Consider the following 21,933-nt stretch of genomic DNA (forward strand, 5'->3'; position numbering starts at 1 on the left):
CATCCACAATCTGTAACGCATGTGCCACCAAGAGAAGAAGGCACCAAGCTCAGCCTAGACCCATCCCCTATGGACATGTATACTGCCCGGGCTCCTCTATCCACAATCTGTAACGCATGTGCCACCAAGAGAAGAAGGCACCAAGCTCAGCCTAGACCCATCCCCTATGGACATGTATACTGCCCGGGCTCCTCCATCCACAATCTGTAACGCATGTGCCACCAAGAGAAGAAGGCACCAAGCTCAGCCTAGACCCATCCCCTATGGACATGTATACTGCCCGGGCTCCTCCATCCACAATCTGTAACGCATGTGCCACCAAGAGAAGAAGGTGCCACCAAGAGAAGAAGGTACCGAGCTCAGCCTAGACCCATCCCCTATGGACATGTATATTGCCCGGGCTCCTCCATCCACAATCTGTAACGCATGTGCCACCAAGAGAAGAAGGCACCGAGCTCAGACAGATCCAACCCCTATGGACATGTATACTGTTTGAGCCACGATTTGCTGCTCATTCAGAGATGTCGCTCAGCCGGTATAGGGCGGTATAGGGCATACACATTACGGTTCTTAAACTAATTTATAGGTTGGAGAGGGAAGGGGATAAATAGTGACTTACCGAGCTGCCATTTCCGGGAGCACATGGTTTCCATCATCCAGATTGGCAGTGCTGGTTCCATCATTGCTATTGCCATATTGGCAAAACATATAGATCCTGCAACATCAAAGTGTCTGAGCTACAAACATGTTCACGAGACACTACATATAGCTGAGAGCAAGAATAGAGAGAGATAGGAGATAATACACAGATAATACAGTGTGGGGGGTTCTGGGGATTAGTGTAGTGTTATACTAGAGAGAGATAGGAGATAATACACAGATAATACAGTGTGGGGGGTTCTGGGGATTAGTGTAGTGTTAGGAGAGAGATAGGAGATAATACACAGATAATACAGTATGGGGGGTTCTGGGGATTAGTGTAGTGTTATACTAGAGAGAGATAGGAGATAATACACAGATAATACAGTGTGGGGGGTTCTGGGGATTAGTGTAGTGTTATACTAGAGAGAGATAGGAGATAATACACAGATATTACAGTGTGGGGTTTCTGGGATTAGGGTAATGTTAGGAGAGAGATAGGAGATAATACACAGATAATACAGTGTGGGGGGTTCTGGGGATTAGTGTAGTGTTATACTAGAGAGAGATAGGAGATAATACACAGATAATACAGTGTGGGGGGTTCTGGGGATTAGTGTAGTGTTATACTAGAGAGAGATAGGAGATAATACACAAATAATACAGTGTGTGGGGTCTGGGGATTAGTGTAGTGTTATACTAGAGAGAGATAGGAGATAATACACAAATAATACAGTGTGTGGGGTTCTGGGGATTAGCGTAGTGTTATACTAGAGAGAGGTAGGAGATAATACACAGATAATACAGTGTGGGGGGTTCTGGGGATTAGTGTAGTGTTAGGACTAGAGAGAGATAGGAGATAATACACAGATAATACAGTGTGGGGGGTTCTGGGGATTAGTGTAGTGTTATACTAGAGAGATATAGGAGATAATACACAGATAATACAGTGTGGGGGGGTTCTGGGATTAGTGTAATGTTATACTAGAGAGAGATAGGAGATAATACACAGATAATACAGTGTGGGGGGTTCTGGGGACTAGTGTAATGTTATACTAGAGAGAGATAGGAGATAATACACAGATAATACAGTGTGGGGGGTTCTGGGGATTAGTGGACCCTCTTTTCTATAGTTGGCCTCTCTCCCCTATATATGGACCCTCTTTTCTATAGTTGGCCTCTCTCCCCTATATATGGGCCCTCTTCTCTAAAGGTGGCTTCTGTCCCCTATATATTGGCCCTCTTCTCTATATGTGGCCTCTCTCCCCTATATATGGGCCCTCTTCTCTATAGGTGGCCCTTCTTTCCTATATATGGGCCCTCTTCTCTATAGGTGTCTCTTCCCCCCTATATATGGGCCCTGTTTTCTATAAGTGGACCCCCTCTCCTATATACGGGCCCTCTTCTCTATAGGTGGCCCCTCTTCCCTGTATATGGGCCCTCTTCACTATAGGTGGCCTCTCTTCCCTATATATGGGCCCTCTTCTCTATAGGTGGCCCCTCTTCCCTATATATGGGCCCTCTTCACTATAGGTGGCCTCTCTTCCCTATATATGGGCCCTCTTCTCTATAGGTCTCCCCCTTTCCCCTATATATTCCCTCACCTTTCTACCCTGGAAAACAATTAAATAAATTCTTTACAAACTAAAAATCAGCACAATAAACAACCATTGGTAGGAGCGACTGATCGAGGTCCAGCACGGTCTGCGAGACCGTATAGTATTATATACACACAGTCTAGGTACACAATACACACATTCTGCTGTCCAGTGCTATATATACACACAGTAGACACCCAGCTATATATATATATCTACCTACAATGTAGACAGCCTGCCGTGCTGTGATCTATATAGTAGGAGTCCTGGATGATGTACCTGCCGCAATGATGATATAGGGGTCTCGTAGCAGGGTAAATAGTGATGTCCCCGTCTGACTCTAAAAGAAGAGGAAGGAGATAAGACTCTGGATGAGGTTTCGGGCTCGGCATGTCCAAGCAGACGGCCCCGGGGACTCACCTCTGGTTGAACTCTAGAAGGTTGAAGAATGAAAAGCTGGAGAGCTGAAGACAGAAAGAAGAGAAGACAGTCCATGGGGACATTAGAGGCCATGTCTTATATTAGTCATTATCATCTGGCTGATAAGAAAACAAGATAATCTAATATATCGTAACGTAATGGTGCACTGACCTCCATCAAAGAGAACCAGCACTGCAAGGACCAGGAAGGGAGCCGTCTTCCCCACAAACTCATACAAGATGCTTCCAAATGGAGGGCCCACTATGGGGTGAGATGAAGAACAGATGAGAAAGCAATGTATGATCATGGTAAATAGGATGTTATCTCCGTGTATCAGGCCGTATACTGTCTACCGAGGCCATATACTGTCTACCAAGACCATATACTGACTACCGAGGCCATATACGGACTACCAAGGCCATATACTGACTACCGAGGCCATATACTGTCTACCGAGGCCATATACTGACTACCGAGGCCATATACTGACTACCGAGGCCATATACTGTCTACCGAGGCCATATACTGACTACCGAGGCCATATACTGACTACCGAGGCCATATACTGACTACCGAGGCCATATACTGACTACCGAGGCCGTATACGGACTACCAAGGCCATATACTGACTACCAAGGCCATATACTGTCTACCGAGGCCATATACTGACTACCGAGGCCATATACTGACTACCGAGGCCATATACTGACTACCGAGGCCATATACTGTCTACCGAGGCCATATACTGACTACCGAGGCCATATACTGTCTACCGAGGCCATATACTGACTAGCAAGGCCTTATACGGACTACCGAGGCCATATACAGACTACTGAGGACATATACTGACTACCGCAGCATTATACGGACTACCAAGAACATATACGGACTACTGAGGACATATACGGACTACCGAGGCCATATACTGACTATTGAGGACATATACTGACTACCAAGGCAATATACAGACTACTGAGGATATATACTGACTACTGAGGACTTATACAGACTACCGAGGAAATATACAGACTACTGAGGACATATACTGACTACTGAGGCCATATACTGACTACTGAGGCCATATACTGACTACCGAGGCCTTATACAGACTACCAAGGCCATATACTGACTACTGAGGTCATATACTGACTACTGAGGATATATACTGACTACTGAGAACATATACTGACTACTGAGGATATATACTGACTACCGACGACTTATACAGACTACCGAGGACATATACAGACTACCGAGGACATATACAGACTACTGAGGACATAAACAGACTACCGAGGCCTTATACAGACTACCGAGGCCTTATACTGACTACCGAGGTCTTATACAGACTACCAAGGCCATATACTGTCTACAGAGGACATATACTGACTACTGAGGACATATACTGACTACTGAGGACATAAACAGACTACCGAGGTCATATACTGACTACTGAGGACATAAACAGACTACCGAGGCCTTATACAGACTACCGAGGTCATATACTGACTACCAAGGTAATATATAACAGACTAGCCTCGAGCTGTCTCATGATATACGGTGGGATTACCTACCTACCTCCAACATTATATTGTTTTCCATTAGAGAAATTCTCCATACTGTCCACCCACCACCAATGTACGGCGGACCCTATCACACACGTATGTAATGGCATCTGTATGAATAACCAAATAATGGGACCCATACAAGTCAATGAAAAAAAAATAAAGACCAGTAAAGTTTAGAAAAATGGTCAGGCGGTCTCATTGCGTGACCGTCCGCTTGGTGTCTCTCGTGACAAGTCTCTCCATCTGTGTAGACAATACCTGAAGGAAGACTCCATAGTGCGAGGATGGTGGAATCTATGTAATAGGACGGGGTCTGCTATGAGAGCGGAGTGACCCGCTGCGCCCATATCTGACACCCACTGACAACTCAACCTCCCCCCACCCTCAATAGTAAAGGTGACAGCTGAGGAAGAGGAAATGGATCAAATCAATACTAAAAATAATGAACGTTGCAGAGTTTGAGGCTTTTGGGTCAGGCAGAGTAACGTTGCGATTGGGTTCTTGGACTGACCCAGAACTCCCATGGCGAGTCCTCCCAGCGCAATCCCCATGGCGTTGCCTCGCTCCTCGTCATCTGTGTACACACTGGCGAGCATCCCCATACCTGCGGGGTAAACACAGGGATTATTGGCCTCACTAAGACATAATCCCCTCCCCGAGGCCGGAGCCGCTCCGTGACCTTTAGAAATCAGGAAATTAAAAACTCCAGACAAAAGCGAAGCTGCTATCACCGGGGAAGAGATGAGGGATACAAGCGTCTATGGCCAGGACATCTGCAGACACTATGTACCCCAAGATGGCCACCCCTCGTACTATATGGTCGTCCTTCGTGTTATATGGTCGCCCCTCGTGTTATATGGTTGACCCTCGTGTTATATGGTCGCCCCTCGTGTTATATGGCCGCCCCTCGTGTTATATGGTCGCCCCTCGTGTTATATGGTCGCCCCTCGTGTTATATGGTCGCCCCTCGTGTTATATGGTCGCCCCTCGTGTTATATGGTCTCCCCTCGTGTTATATGGTCGCCCCTCGTGTTATATGGTCGCCCTTCGTGTTATATGGCCGCCCCTCGTGTTATATGGCCGCCCCTCGTGTTATATGGCCGCCCCTCGTGTTATATGGTCGCCCTTCGTGTTATATGGCCGCCCCTCGTGTTATATGGCCGCCCCTCGTGTTATATGGCCGCCCCTCGTGTTATATGGTCGCCCCTCGTGTTATATGGTCGCCCTTCGTGTTATATGGCCGCCCCTCGTGTTATATGGCCGCCCCTCGTGTTATATGGTCGCCCCTCGTGTTATATGGTCGCCCTTCGTGTTATATGGCCGCCCCTCGTGTTATATGGCCGCCCCTCGTGTTATATGGCCGCCCCTCGTGTTATATGGCCGCCCCTCGTGTTATATGGCCGCCCCTCGTGTTATATGGTCGCCCCTCGTGTTATATGGTCGCCCCTCGTGTTATATGGTCGCCCCTCGTGTTATATGGATACCCCTCGTGTTATATGGTCGCCCCTCGTGTTATATGGATACCCCTCGTGTTATATGGTCGCCCCTCGTGTTATATGGATACCCCTCGTGTTATATGGTCGCCCCTCGTGTTATATGGATACCCCTCGTGTTATATGGTCGCCCCTCGTGTTATATGGTCGCCCCTCGTGTTATATGGTCGCCCCTCGTGTTATATGGATACCCCTCGTGTTATATGGTCGCCCCTCGTGTTATATGGATACCCCTCGTGTTATATGGCCATCCCTCGTGTTATATGGCCGCCCCTTGTGTTATATGGTCACACTGTGAAGCTTTACAACCTGCTGGCGCCATTTTCTAGTATGGCAGATCTAGGAGCACAATAAGTACCTCAGCCAGTCCTATACCATCCCCTGCTATATGTTTTATTGCTCGCCCTCCCCCCACAGACCCTGATAATTTAGGGCATGTAGAGCACATTACATAGGCGAGTGACATCCCGGAGCCGGCTCAGTAACCTACCGGCCACAGAGGAGCAGGAGGAGCCGATTCCCTGCAGCGACCTCGCAATGAACAGCAACGTGTAGGATCCGGAGAAGGCAAACACTGCGGAGAGGAGACGGGACCTCAGAAGTGTCTAGAGATATCTATAGAATTGGGATGAGGCAGCTCCAGATACTTACTGATTGTGGAGAGGAACATGATGCAGAATCCAGCAAACATGGGGATCTGGTAACCGATCCTGCGCAAGAAGAGAGGATATAGGGGAAAATACTGAGAAAATGGTTAGAATATATGTACCAGGTGACGGAGCCGAAGGGTTTGATATGTGTGTGGTCTGATAGAGCCAAGAAGGGATGTGATATGCATCAGGTGACGGAGCCGAGGGACATACTGTGTACCAGGTGATGGAGCTGAGGGGCATGCTATATACCAGGTGCTGGAACCGAGGGACGTGCTGTGTACAAGGTGATGGAGCCGAGGGACGTGCTGTGTACCAGGTGACGGAGCCGAGGGATGTGCTGTGTACCAGGTGATGGAGCCGAAACTCGTGCTGTGTACCAGGTGATGGAGCTGAGGAAAGTGCTATATACCAGGTGCTGGAGCCAAGGGGCGTGCTGTGTACCAGGTGACGGAGCTGAGGGACGTGTTATGTACCAGGTGATGGAGCCGAGGAATGTGCTGTATACCAGGTGATGGAGCCAAGGGACATGCTATATATCAGGTGACGGAGCCGAGGGACGTGCTGTGTACCAGGTGATGGAGCCGAGGAAAGTGCTATATACCAGGTGATGGAGCCGAGGGACATGCTATATATCAGGTGACGGAGCCGAGGAATGTGCTGTATACCAGGTGATGGAGCCGAGGAAAGTGCTATATACCAGGTGATGGAGCCGAGGGACATGCTATATATCAGGTGACGGAGCCGAGGGACGTGCCGTGTACCAGGTGATGGAGCCAAGGAGGGATGTGATATGTGTCGGTTGATGTAGCCGAGGGACATAATATGTGTTGAATGATATAACCAGGGGATGTACCAATATGATAGATATTGGGTGATAGAATTAAGGATTTCAGGATGTGTTGGGAGATGGAGCTTTGGTGCGTCCCATCTTGTACCTGTTGGTCAGGGGTCCTATGAAGGGATTGGTTAGCAGCTGGACTGTGGCTTTGGATGCAAACAGGAGACCGACTTTGACGTTTTCATTCAGTAAGGTGTCGTCAGCCTTGGGGCAGCTGCTGGGTGGCGCTGTGCTGGTCTGCGCAGGCGCCGGGGTCGGTACCACCATCACTCTCTCCAGTCCTGACCTCTCTGTCACATTTGCTGTGACCATGGTTGTGTTGTCGTAGAAAGAGAAGATGGTCTGGAAGGTGTCGGAGGATGGGTGACGGCTCGTACCTCCCTGAAGGGCACTTGCGTTAGATTCATGGGTCATGGTGTAAAGGTAGCTGGGGATGATGGGAACTGAGAAGAGAGAGAAGGGAGATGTGAGGAGAGCGGAGGAGACAGCGTATAATGTCACCTCTACACCAGGGGCCGCATCTTCTCTCCTTCCCTCGCTCCATTGTCCTGGGCAAGATCTCACAATCCATTAGGGGATGCAATCTCCATAGGGAACTGTATAATACCAATAGCCCCAGACCTGCGGCACGTCTCTATATATAACCTATCACTGTATGTATATACTGAGCTGCACATTATACACACACAGCTGGGCGCTCACATCCTACAGAGCCGTGCAGTCACCCCATTATATATCAGCCGCTTCCTACATCACAGATAAGGAGACACAATCTATCCTGAGAATCCGGCAGCTGCGACACAAATCTCATGTTTGTAAATGACAAAACACACAAATCATCAACGAATATCTCAATGAGAACAGAAAGGTCCGGGCCAGGCTAACAACGAGAGAAGAACGGGGCCTACGGGGGGTAACTGCACCAAAAGGACCAGAGCAGTATAGAGACTATGGGGGTACTGTATAGAATGTGACCTACAGGAGGCAGTATACACCGTGTAACATGGAGCCAGTATAGACAATATGGGGATAGTGTATAGAATGTGACCTACAGGAGGCAGTATACACCGTGTAACACACAGCCAGTATAGAGAATATGGGGATAGTGTATAGAATGTGACCTACAGGAGGCAGTATACACCGTGTAACATGGAGCCAGTATAGACAATATGGGGATAGTGTATAGAATGTGACCTACAGGAGGCAGTATACACTGTGTAACATGGAGCCAGTATAGACAATATGGGGATAGTGTATAGAATGTGACCTACAGGAGGCAGTATACACCGTGTAACACACAGCCAGTATAGAGAATATGGGGGTACTGTATAGAATGTGACCTACAGGAGGCAGTATACACAGTGTAACATGGAGCCAGTATAGAGAATATGGGGGTACTGTATAGAATGTGACCTACAGGAGGCAGTATACACTGTGTAACATGGAGCCAGTATAGAGAATATGGGGGTACTGTATAGAATGTGACCTACAGGAGGCAGTATACACCGTGTAACATGGAGCCAGTATAGAGACTATGGGGGTACTGTATAGAATGTGACCTACAGGAGGCAGTATACACAGTGTAACATGGAGCCAGTATAGAGAATATGGGGGTACTGTATAGAATGTAACCTACAGGAGGCAGTATACACAGTATAACACACAGCCAGTATAGAGAATATGGGGGTACAGTATAGAATGTGACCTACAGGAGGCAGTATACACCGTGTAACATGGAGCCAGTATAGAGAATATGGGATACTGTGTAGAATGTGACCTACAGGAGGCAGTATACACCGTGTAACACACAACCAGTATAGAGAATATGGGGGTACTGTATAGACTGTGACCTACAGGAGGCAGTATACACCGTGTAACACACAACCAGTATAGAGAATATGGGGGTAGTGTATAGAATGTGACCTACAGGAGGCAGTATACACCGTGTAACATGCAAACAGTATAGAGAATAAGGGGGTACTGTATAGAATGTGACCTACAGGAGGCAGTATACACCATGTAACATGGAGCCAGTATAGAGAATATGGGGGTACTGTATAGAATGTGACCTACAGGAGGCAGTATACACAGTGTAACATGGAGCCAGTATAGAGAATATGGGGTACTGTATAGAATGTGACCTACAGGAGGCAGTATACACCGTGTAACACACAGCCAGTATAGAGAATATGGGGGTACTGTATAGAATGTGACCTACAGGAGGCAGTATACACAAGGTAACATGCAGCCAGTATAGAGAATATGGGGGTACTGTATAGAATGTGACCTACAGGAGGCAGTATACACAAGGTAACATGCAGCCAGTATAGAGAATATGGGGGTACTGTATAGAATGTGACCTACAGGAGGCAGTATACACAGTGTAACATGGAGCTAGTATAGAGAATATGGGGGTACTGTATAGAATGTGACCTACAGGAGGCAGTATACACCATGTAACATGGAGCCAGTATAGAGAATATGGAGGTACTGTATAGAATGTGACCTACAGGAGGCAGTATACACTGTGTAACATGGAGCCAGTATAGAGAATATGGGGGTACAGTATAGAATGTGATCTACAGGAGGCAGTATACACAGTGTAACATGGAGCCGGTATAGACAATATGGGGGTACTGTATAGAATGTGACCTACAGGAGGCAGTATACACCGTGTAACACACAGCCAGTATAGAGAATATGAGGGTACTGTATAGAATGTGACCTACAGGAGGCAGTATACACTGTGTAACATGGAGCCAGTATAGAGACTATGGGGGTACTGTATAGAATGTAACCTACAGGAGGCAGTATACACCATGTAACATGGACCCATTATAGAGAATATGAGGGTACTGTATAGAATTTGACCTACAAGAGGCAGTATACACCATGTAACATGGAGCCAATATAGAGACTATGGGGGTACTGTATAGAATGTGACCTACAGGAGGCAGTATACACCGTGTAACATGGAGCCAGTATAGAGAATATGGAGGTACTGTATAGAATGTGACCTACAGGAGGCAGTATACACCGTGTAACATGGAGCCAGTATAGAGAATATGGGGGTACTGTATAGAATGTGACCTACAGGAGGCAGTATACACAGTGTAACATGGAGCCAGTATAGAGAATATGGGGGTACTGTATAGAATGTGACCTACAGGAGGCAGTATACACCTTGTAACATGGAGCCAGTATAGAGAATATGGGGGTACTGTATAGAATGTGACCTACAGGAGGCAGTATACACAGGGTAACATGGAGCCAGTATAGAGACTATGGGGGTACTGTATAGAATGTGACCTACAGGAGGCAGTATACACCGTGTAACATGGAGCCAGTATAGAGAATAAGGGGGTACTGTATAGAATGTGACCTACAGGAGGCAGTATACACAGTGTAACACACAGCCAGTATAGAGAATATGGGGGTACTGTATAGAATGTGACCTACAGGAGGCAGTATACACAGTGTAACATGGAGCCAGTATAGAGAATATGGGGTACTGTATAGAATGTGACCTACAGGAGGCAGTATACACCATGTAACACACAGCCAGTATAGAGAATATGGGGGTACTGTATAGAATGTGACCTACAGGAGGCAGTATACACAGTGTAACACACAGCCAGTATAGAGAATATGGGGGTACTGTATAGAATGTAACCTACAGGAGGCAGTATACACCGTGTAACATGGAGCCAGTATAGAGAATATGGGGGTACTGTATAGAATGTGACCTACAGGAGGCAGTATACACAGTGTAACACACAGCCAGTATAGAGAATATGGGGGTAGTGTATAGAATGTGACCTACAGGAGGCAGTATACACCGTGTAACATGGAGCCAGTATGGAGAATATGGGGGTACTGTATAGAATGTAACCTACAAGAGGCAGTATACACCGTGTAACATGGAGCCAGTATGGAGAATATGGGGTACTGTATAGAATGTGACCTACAGGAGGCAGTATACACCGTGTAACATGGAGCCAGTATAGAGAATATGGGGGTACTGTATAGAATGTGACCTACAGGAGGCAGTATACACCATGTAACACACAACCAGTATAGAGACTATGGGGGTACTGTATAGAATGTGACCTACAGGAGGCAGTATACACCGTGTAACATGGAGTCAGTATAGAGAATATGGGGGTACTGTATAGAATGTGACCTACAGGAGGCAGTATACACCGTGTAACATGGAGCCAGTATAGAGAATATGGGGGTACTGTATAGAATGTGACCTACAGGAGGCAGTATACACCGTGTAACATGGAGCCAGTATAGAGACTATGGGGGTACTGTATAGAATGTGACCTACAGGAGGCAGTATACACCGTGTAACATGGAGCCAGTATGGAGAATATGGGGGTACTGTATAGAGTGTGACCTACAGGAGGCAGTATACACAGGGTAACATGGAGCCAGTATAGAGAATATGGGGGTAGTGTATAGAATGTGACCTACAGGAGGCAGTATACACAGTGTAACACACAACCAGTATAGAGACTATGGGGGTACTGTATAGAATGTGACCTACAGGAGGCAGTATACACAGTGTAACACACAGCCAGTATAGAGAATATGGGGGTACTGTATAGAATGTGACCTACAGGAGGCAGTATACACCGTGTAACATGGAGCCAGTATAGAGACTATGGGGGTACTGTATAGAATGTGACCTACAGGAGACAGTATACACAGTGTAACACACAGCCAGTATAGAGAATATGGGGGTAGTGTATAGAATGTGACCTACAGGAGGCAGTATACACCATGTAACATGGAGCCAGTATAGAGAATATGGGGGTAGTGTATAGAATGTGACCTACAGGAGGCAGTATACACCGTGTAACATGGAGCCAGTATAGAGACTATGGGGGTACTGTATAGAATGTGACCTACAGGAGGCAGTATACACCATGTAACATGGAGCCAGTATAGAGAATATGGGGGTACTGTATAGAATGTGACCTACAGGAGGCAGTATACACCGTGTAACATGCAGCCAGTATAGAGAATATGGGGGTACTGTATAGAATGTGACCTACAGGAGGCAGTATACACAGTGTAACACACAGCCAGTATAGAGAATATGGGGGTAGTGTATAGAATGTGACATACAGGAGGCAGTATACACCGTGTAACATGGAACCAGTATAGAGAATATGGGGGTACTGTATAGAATGTGACCTACAGGAGGCAGTATACACAGTGTTACATGGAGCCAGTATAGAGAATATGGGGGTAGTGTATAGAATGTGACCTACAGGAGGCAGTATACACCGTGTAACATGGAGCCAGTATAGAGAATATGGGGGTACTGTATAGAATGTGACCTACAGGAGGCAGTATACACAGTGTAACACACAGCCAGTATAGAGAATATGGGGGTACAGTATAGAATGTGACCTACAGGAGGCAGTATACACCGTGTAACATGGAGCCAGTATAGAGACTATGGGGCTACTGTATAGAATGTGACCTACAGGAGGCAGTATACACTGTGTAACATGGAGCCAGTATAGAGAATATGGGGGTAGTGTATAGAATGTGACCTACAGGAGGCAGTATACACCGTGTAACATGGAGCCAGTATAGAGACTATGGGGGTACTGTATAGAATGTGACCTACAGGAGGCAGTATACACCGTGTAACATGGAGCCAGTATAGAGAATATGGGGGTACTGTATAGAATGTGACCTACAGGAGGCAGTATACACCGTGTAACATGGAGCCAGTATAGAGAATATGGGGGTACTGTATAGAATGTGACCTACAGGAGGCAGTATACACCGTGTAACATGCAGCCAGTATAGAGAATATGGGGGTAGTGTATAGAATGTGACCTACAGGAGGCAGTATACACCGTGTAGCACACAGGCAGTATAGAGAATATGGGGGTACTGTATAGAATGTGACCTACAGGAGGCAGTATACACCGTGTAACATGCAGCCAGTATAGAGAATATGGGGGTAGTGTATAGAATGTGACCTACAGGAGGCAGTATACACCATGTAACATGCAACCAGTATAGAGAATAAGGGGGTACTGTATAGAATGTGACCTACAGGAGGCAGTATACACCGTGTAGCACACAGGCAGTATAGAGAATATGGGGGTACTGTATAGAATGTGACCTACAGGAGGCAGTATATACCGTGTAACATGGAGCCAGTATAGAGATTAAAGGGGTACTGTATAGAATGAGACCTACAGGAGGCAGTATACACCATGTAACATGGAGCCAGTATAGAGAATATGGGGGTACTGTATAGAATGTGAACTACAGGAGGCAGTATACACAGTGTAACACACAGCCAGTATAGAGAATATGGGGGTACTGTATAGAATGTGACCTACAGGAGGCAGTATACACCGTGTAACATGGAGCCAGTATAGAGACTATGGGGGTACTGTATAGAATGTGACCTACAGGAGGCAGTATACACCGTGTAACATGGAGCCAGTATAGAGACTATGGGGGTACTGTATAGAATGTGACCTACAGGAGGCAGTATACACTGTGTAACATGGAGCCAGTATAGAGAATATGGGGGTACTGTATAGAATGTGACCTACAGGAGGCAGTATACACCGTGTAACATGGAGCCAGTATAGAGAATATGGGGGTAGTGTATAGAATGTGACCTACAGGAGGCAGTATACACCGTGTAACATGGAGCCAGTATAGAGAATATGGGGGTAGTGTATAGAATGTGACCTACAGGAGGCAGTATACACCGTGTAACATGGAGCCAGTATAGAGAATATGGGGGTAGTGTATAGAATTAAACTGGGAGGAGGACATTAAACTGTAGGGGTAGCTGGAGGGTGACATGTCCCCCTCTAGTTGCCCCCGGTTTAGTGTCCCCCTCAATTGAAGAACAAGTTCCTCTAGACCGTAACGGAACGCTGAATATACCAATAGCTGCCGATAGGACAAAGCGCAGAAGGAAACCCCGCCCGTCCTCTGCTCTTATTGGTCGTTCTCTTCTGGTTATTTCCTGGTGAGCGCCGCCATTACCCGCTCTCCTAGGTCTGACCTCAGGGGGTTGTTGCGTCTCCTCTGTATTTTCGGCGCCTCCTCTCTTTTCTGACTATTTCTTACATTTGCTGTAATTCGGATTATTTAACCCTTTCTCTTTCTGCCATGTTTTGTTATTCACCTATAGATTGGGGCAGAAATTTACAGTCAAGAACCAATGAGAAGGAGGAACAACTCCCCGAGACTCAGAGTCAGTAGCCAAAGCAATATAGGAGGGGTATACGCCTGGCCGCATGGTAGTCACAGCTGCTCAGATTTATTATAGGCGGGGTCCTCTATATATAGTTATCATAGGCGGGGTCCTCTATAGTCTGTCTCATTACCATATGTACCTAGCCTCAATCCGATTCTCCAATCAGAAGGTAGGGGCGGAGTGGGCAGTCACGCCCTTTGGAGTATGTGTCGGTGGTGGGTGAGTGGACCTGTAGTCCCAGGTATTGCAGGACTGGCTGTGGTGTGCTAACCATCAGGGTGCAGGGAGTAACTATGGCAAATATACATATAGGTGATATATATACAGATATATGAGACTGCTGTGTGAGACAGAGGGTCACTGTGGCTGACATAATGCTAGGTCTATAGCCCTCTTAGTATAGAGGATAAAATAATCCCACAATGGGGACATTCAGTGATACGGCATCATAGATGGTACAGTAGGATATAACAAGAGAGAAACACATACAAGCTCATGGCAGATAGAGAAATCCTAGGAATCAGAGCAACTAAAAAGACACACAGACACACTGCAGGATCATTTAGTTCTCTGTGCGGAGTGATGCTAATAATAATACGGCTGAATGTGGTTGGAGGACACAAGGAGGGGTCACAGCATGTGGATATAACAGGCAGAGGTGGGGGACATAGGCAGCTATCAGAATAACATGTGGCAGTTCTTTGGTAGGTGGTGAGATCTCCTGCTCACAGCTGATAGTTCGGTATCTTGAATATGGGGTTAGTATATAAAATCAACCTACAGGAGGCAGTATACACCGTGTAACACACAGCCAGTATAGAGAATATGGGGATAGAGTATAGAATGTGACCTACAGGAGGCAGTATACACCGTGTAACATGGAGCCAGTATAGAGAATATGGGGGTACAGTATAGAATGTGACCTACAGGAGGCAGTATACACCGTGTAACATGGAGCCAGTATAGAGACTATGGGGGTACTGTATAGAATGTGACCTACAGGAGGCAGTATACACAGAGTAACATGCAGCCAGTATAGAGAATATGGGGGTACTGTATAGAATGTGACCTACAGGAGGCAGTATACACAGTGTAACATGGAGCCAGTATAGAGAATATGGGGGTACTGTATAGAATGTGACCTACAGGAGGCAGTATACACCGTGTAACACACAGCCAGTATAGAGAATATGGGGATAGAGTATAGAATGTGACCTACAGGAGGCAGTATACACCGTGTAACATGGAGCCAGTATAGAGAATATGGGGGTACTGTATAGAATGTGACCTACAGGAGGCAGTATACACCGTGTAACACACAGCCAGTATAGAGAATATGGGGGTAGTGTATAGAATGTGACCTACAGGAGGCAGTATACACCATGTAACATGCAACCAGTATAGAGAATAAGGGGGTACTGTATAGAATGTGACCTACAGGAGGCAGTATACACCGTGTAGCACACAGGCAGTATAGAGAATATGGGGGTACTGTATAGAATGTGACCTACAGGAGGCAGTATATACCGTGTAACATGGAGCCAGTATAGAGAATATGGGGGTACTGTATAGAATGTGACCTACAGGAGGCAGTATACACTGTGTAACATGGAGCCAGTATAGAGAATATGGGGGTAGTGTATAGAATGTGACCTACAGGAGGCAGTATACACAGTGTAACATGGAGCCAGTATAGAGAATATGGGGGTACTGTATAGAATGTGACCTACAGGAGGCAGTATACACCGTGTAACATGGAGCCAGTATAGAGAATATGGGGGTAGTGTATAGAATGTGACCTACAGGAGGCAGTATACACCGTGTAACATGGAGCCAGTATAGAGACTATGGGGGTACTGTATAGAATGTGACCTACAGGAGGCAGTATACACAGTGTAACACACAGCCAGCATAGAGACTATGGGGGTACTGTATAGAATGTGACCTACAGGAGGCAGTATACACAGTGTAACATGGAGCCAGTATAGAGAATATGGGGTACTGTATAGAATGTGACCTACAGGAGGCAGTATACACAGAGTAACATGGAGCCAGTATGGAGAATATGGGGGTACTGTATAGAATGTGACCTACAGGAGGCAGTATACACCGTGTAACATGGAGCCAGTATAGAGACTATGGGGGTACTGTATAGAATGTGACCTACAGGAGGCAGTATACACCATGTAACACACAACCAGTATAGAGAATATGGGGGTACTGTATAGAATGTGACCTACAGGAGGCAGTATACACCGTGTAACACACAGCCAGTATAGAGAATATGGGGGTACTGTATAGAATGTAACCTACAGGAGGCAGTATACACAGTGTAACATGGAGCCAGTATAGAGACTATGGGGGTACTGTATAGAATGTGACCTACAGGAGGCAGTATACACCGTGTAACATGGAGCCAGTATAGAGAATATGGGGGTACTGTATAGAATGTGACCTACAGGAGGCAGTATACACCGTTTAACATGGACCCATTATAGAGAATATGGGGGTACTGTATAGAATGTGACCTACAGAAGGCAGTATACACCGTGTAACATGGAGCCAGTATAGAGAATATGGGGGTACTGTATAGAATGTGACCTACAGGAGGCAGTATACACAGTGTAACATGGAGCCAGTATAGAGACTATGGGGGTACTGTATAGAATGTGACCTACAGGAGGCAGTATACACCGTGTAACACACAGCCAGTATAGAGAATATGGGGGTACTGTATAGAATGTGACCTACAGAAGGCAGTATACACCGTGTAACATGGAGCCAGTATAGAGAATATGGGGGTAGTGTATAGAATGTGACCTACAGGAGGCAGTATACACCATGTAACATGGAGCCAGTATAGAGAATATGGGGGTACTGTATAGAATGTGACCTACAGGAGGCAGTATACACAGTGTAACATGGAGCCAGTATAGAGAATATGGGGTACTGTATAGAATGTGACCTACAGGAGGCAGTATACACCGTGTAACACACAGCCAGTATAGAGAATATGGGGGTACTGTATAGAATGTGACCTACAGGAGGCAGTATACACAAGGTAACATGCAGCCAGTATAGAGAATATGGGGGTACTGTATAGAATGTGACCTACAGGAGGCAGTATACACAGTGTAACATGGAGCTAGTATAGAGAATATGGGGGTACTGTATAGAATGTGACCTACAGGAGGCAGTATACACCATGTAACATGGAGCCAGTATAGAGAATATGGAGGTACTGTATAGAATGTGACCTACAGGAGGCAGTATACACTGTGTAACATGGAGCCAGTATAGAGAATATGGGGGTACAGTATAGAATGTGATCTACAGGAGGCAGTATACACAGTGTAACATGGAGCCGGTATAGACAATATGGGGGTACTGTATAGAATGTGACCTACAGGAGGCAGTATACACCGTGTAACACACAGCCAGTATAGAGAATATGAGGGTACTGTATAGAATGTGACCTACAGGAGGCAGTATACACTGTGTAACATGGAGCCAGTATAGAGACTATGGGGGTACTGTATAGAATGTAACCTACAGGAGGCAGTATACACCATGTAACATGGACCCATTATAGAGAATATGAGGGTACTGTATAGAATTTGACCTACAAGAGGCAGTATACACCATGTAACATGGAGCCAATATAGAGACTATGGGGGTACTGTATAGAATGTGACCTACAGGAGGCAGTATACACCGTGTAACATGGAGCCAGTATAGAGAATATGGAGGTACTGTATAGAATGTGACCTACAGGAGGCAGTATACACCGTGTAACATGGAGCCAGTATAGAGACTATGGGGGTACTGTATAGAATGTGACCTACAGGAGGCAGTATACACAGTGTAACATGGAGCCAGTATAGAGAATATGGGGGTACTGTATAGAATGTGACCTACAGGAGGCAGTATACACAGTGTAACATGGAGCCAGTATAGAGAATATGGGGGTACTGTATAGAATGTGACCTACAGGAGGCAGTATACACCGTGTAACATGGAGCCAGTATAGAGAATATGGGGGTAGTGTATAGAATGTGACCTACAGGAGGCAGTATACACCGTGTAACATGGAGCCAGTATAGAGACTATGGGGGTACTGTATAGAATGTGACCTACAGGAGGCAGTATACACAGTGTAACACACAGCCAGCATAGAGACTATGGGGGTACTGTATAGAATGTGACCTACAGGAGGCAGTATACACAGTGTAACATGGAGCCAGTATAGAGAATATGGGGTACTGTATAGAATGTGACCTACAGGAGGCAGTATACACAGAGTAACATGGAGCCAGTATAGAGACTATGGGGGTACTGTATAGAATGTGACCTACAGGAGGCAGTATACACAGAGTAACATGCAGCCAGTATAGAGAATATGGGGGTACTGTATAGAATGTGACCTACAGGAGGCAGTATACACCGTGTAACATGGAGCCAGTATAGAGACTATGGGGGTACTGTATAGAATGTGACCTACAGGAGGCAGTATACACAGAGTAACATGCAGCCAGTATAGAGAATATGGGGGTACTGTATAGAATGTGACCTACAGGAGGCAGTATACACCGTGTAACATGGAGCCAGTATAGAGACTATGGGGGTACTGTATAGAATGTGACTTATAGAATCTCCTCTGGTGGACGACACAAAGGCAGAGACTGTATTAACAACAGAAAATGGAAAGTGTCATGCACAATACAGACTGGTCACCTTAGGTGTCCATCATAAGGGTCCCGGGGCCCCTCCCTGCTCCATTTTATATATATATATCCGATGTTATCTCCTGCTGTGACAGATTCTAATCAGAAATGTTATGTCAGAGATGGAAATTAAATGAATACAGATTAACCCCTTGAGGGCATTTCACCTGGTTCGGAGATGTCAGAAATCATATAAATTTCCCAGATCTGCAGCCGCCGTATTAATGGCGACGGCGAAGGATTCATTACTGCGAAAATGGCCGACAACACCAAAGCAAGAACTAGAAATCGTTATATATATCCCTGCTATAATCTATATATAGTGACATCACTGCTATATAATCTAATGTCACTTCTGTTACATTTCTGTTGTTGCCCCGACATCTTCTGTAGAGTCGGCTTATTGTCTGACACAGGAAATTGGTGCCGGGTTTAATATGGAGATGATGAAAGATAAAAAGAAAACTTCAAGGGATTGTTGGTGAACAAACACTGGAGGATTAACTGCTTCACTGCTGCCTGATACCAGGAGGAGATGAGAGAATATTATTACTAGCCTCAGACATCAGAGAGGGGGAGGAAATGGCTGATAACAGATAGTAATAGGTTGTATTCCCCTGTCCTACAGTCGGCCTCTCCTCTCCTGACATGGCTGATAACAGAGAGTAATAGATTGTATTCCCCTGTCCTACAGTCGGCCTCTCCTCTCCTGACATGGCTGATAACAGATAGTAATAGATTGTATTCCCCTGTCCTACAGTCGGCCTCTCCTCTCCTGACATGGCTGATAACAGAGAGTAATAGATTGTATTCCCCTGTCCTACAGTCGGCCTCTCCTCTCCTGACATGGCTGATAACAGATAGTAATAGGTTGTATTCTCCTGTCCTACAGTCGGCCTCTCCTGACATGGCTGATAACAGATAGTAATAGGTTGTATTCTCCTGTCCTACAGTCGGCCTCTCCTGACATGGCTGATAACAGATAGTAATAGATTGTATTCTCCTGTCCTACAGTCGGCCTCTCCTCTCCTGACATGGCTGATAACAGATAGTAATAGATTGTATTCCCCTGTCCTACAGTCGGCCTCTCCTGACATGGCTGATAACAGATAGTAATAGATTGTATTCCCCTGTCCTACAGTCGGCCTCTCCTCTCCTGACATGGCTGATAACAGATAGTAATAGATTGTATTCCCCTGTCCTACAGTCGGCCTCTCCTCTCCTGACATGGCTGATAACAGATAGTAATAGATTGTATTCTCCTGTCCTACAGTCGGCCTCTCCTCTCCTGCCATGGCTGATAACAGATAGTAATAGATTGTATTCTCCTGTCCTACAGTCAGCCTCTCCTCTCCTGCCATGGCTGATAACAGATAGTAATAGATTGTATTCCCCTGTCCTACAGTCGGCCTCTCCTGACATGGCTGATAACAGATAGTAATAGATTGTATTCCCCTGTCCTACAGTCGGCCTCTCCTCTCCTGACATGGCTGATAACAGATAGTAATAGATTGTATTCTCCTGTCCTACAGTCGGCCTCTCCTCTCCTGCCATGGCTGATAACAGATAGTAATAGATTGTATTCTCCAGTCCTACAGTCGGCCTCTCCTGACATGGCTGATAACAGATAGTAATAGATTGTATTCCCCTGTCCTACAGTCGGCCTCTCCTCTCCTGACATGGCTGATAACAGATAGTAATAGATTGTATTCCCCTGTCCTACAGTCGACCTCTCCTCTCCTGACATGGCTGATAACAGAGAGTAATAGATTGTATTCCCCTGTCCTACAGTCGGCCTCTCCCCTCCTGACATGGCTGATAACAGATAGTAATAGATTGTATTCCCCTGTCCTACAGTCGACCTCTCCTCTCCTGACATGGCTGATAACAGAGAGTAATAGATTGTATTCCCCTGTCCTACAGTCGGCCTCTCCCCTCCTGACATGGCTGATAACAGATAGTAATAGATTGTATTCCCCTGTCCTACAGTCGGCCTCTCCTGACATGGCTGATAACAGATAGTAATAGATTGTATTCCCCTGTCCTACAGTCGGCCTCTCCCCTCCTGACATGGCTGATAACAGATAGTAATAGATTGTATTCCCCTGTCCTACAGTCGACCTCTCCTCTCCTGACATGGCTGATAACAGAGAGCAATAGATTGTATTCCCCTGTCCTACAGTCGACCTCTCCCCTCCTGACATGGCTGATAACAGAGAGCAATAGATTGTATTCCCCTGTCCTACAGTCGGCCTCTCCTGACATGGCTGATAACAGATAGTAATAGATTGTATTGCCCTGTCCTACAGTCGGCCTCTCCTCTCCTGACATGGCTGATAACAGATAGTAATAGATTGTATTCCCCTGTCCTACAGTCGGCCTCTCCTGACATGGCTGATAACAGATAGTAATAGATTGTATTCTCCTGTCCTACAGTCGGCCTCTCCTCTCCTGACATGGCTGATAACAGATAGTAATAGATTGTATTCCCCTGTCCTACAGTCGGCCTCTCCTGACATGGCTGATAACAGATAGTAATAGATTGTATTCTCCTGTCCTACAGTCGGCCTCTCCTGACATGGCTGATAACAGATAGTAATAGATTGTATTCTCCTGTGCTACAGTCGGCCTCTCCCCTCCTGACATGGCTGATAACAGATAGTAATAGATTGTATTCCCCTGTCCTACAGTCGACCTCTCCTCTCCTGACATGGCTGATAACAGAGAGTAATAGATTGTATTCCC

General features: G+C 46.1%; 1 protein-coding gene across 1 annotated transcript in view; it reads right to left on the minus strand.

Moving 5' to 3' along the window:
• The window catches only part of SLC18A2 (solute carrier family 18 member A2), a 52,389-nt gene that overhangs the window by 20,913 nt on the left and 9,543 nt on the right, over positions 1-21,933 (minus strand). Inside the window, exons 3-10 of the mRNA XM_075258027.1 lie at positions 7,307-7,652; positions 6,370-6,428; positions 6,209-6,292; positions 4,737-4,829; positions 2,829-2,918; positions 2,658-2,701; positions 2,517-2,577; positions 620-715 (exon numbers count right to left, since the gene is read on the minus strand). Coding sequence (XP_075114128.1) covers positions 620-715; positions 2,517-2,577; positions 2,658-2,701; positions 2,829-2,918; positions 4,737-4,829; positions 6,209-6,292; positions 6,370-6,428; positions 7,307-7,652 — 873 coding nt within the window. The remainder of the gene's footprint in view (positions 1-619; positions 716-2,516; positions 2,578-2,657; positions 2,702-2,828; positions 2,919-4,736; positions 4,830-6,208; positions 6,293-6,369; positions 6,429-7,306; positions 7,653-21,933) is intronic.

Source organism: Leptodactylus fuscus, chromosome 10, assembly GCF_031893055.1.
Source record: "Leptodactylus fuscus isolate aLepFus1 chromosome 10, aLepFus1.hap2, whole genome shotgun sequence".
Lineage (NCBI taxonomy): Eukaryota > Metazoa > Chordata > Amphibia > Anura > Leptodactylidae > Leptodactylus > Leptodactylus fuscus.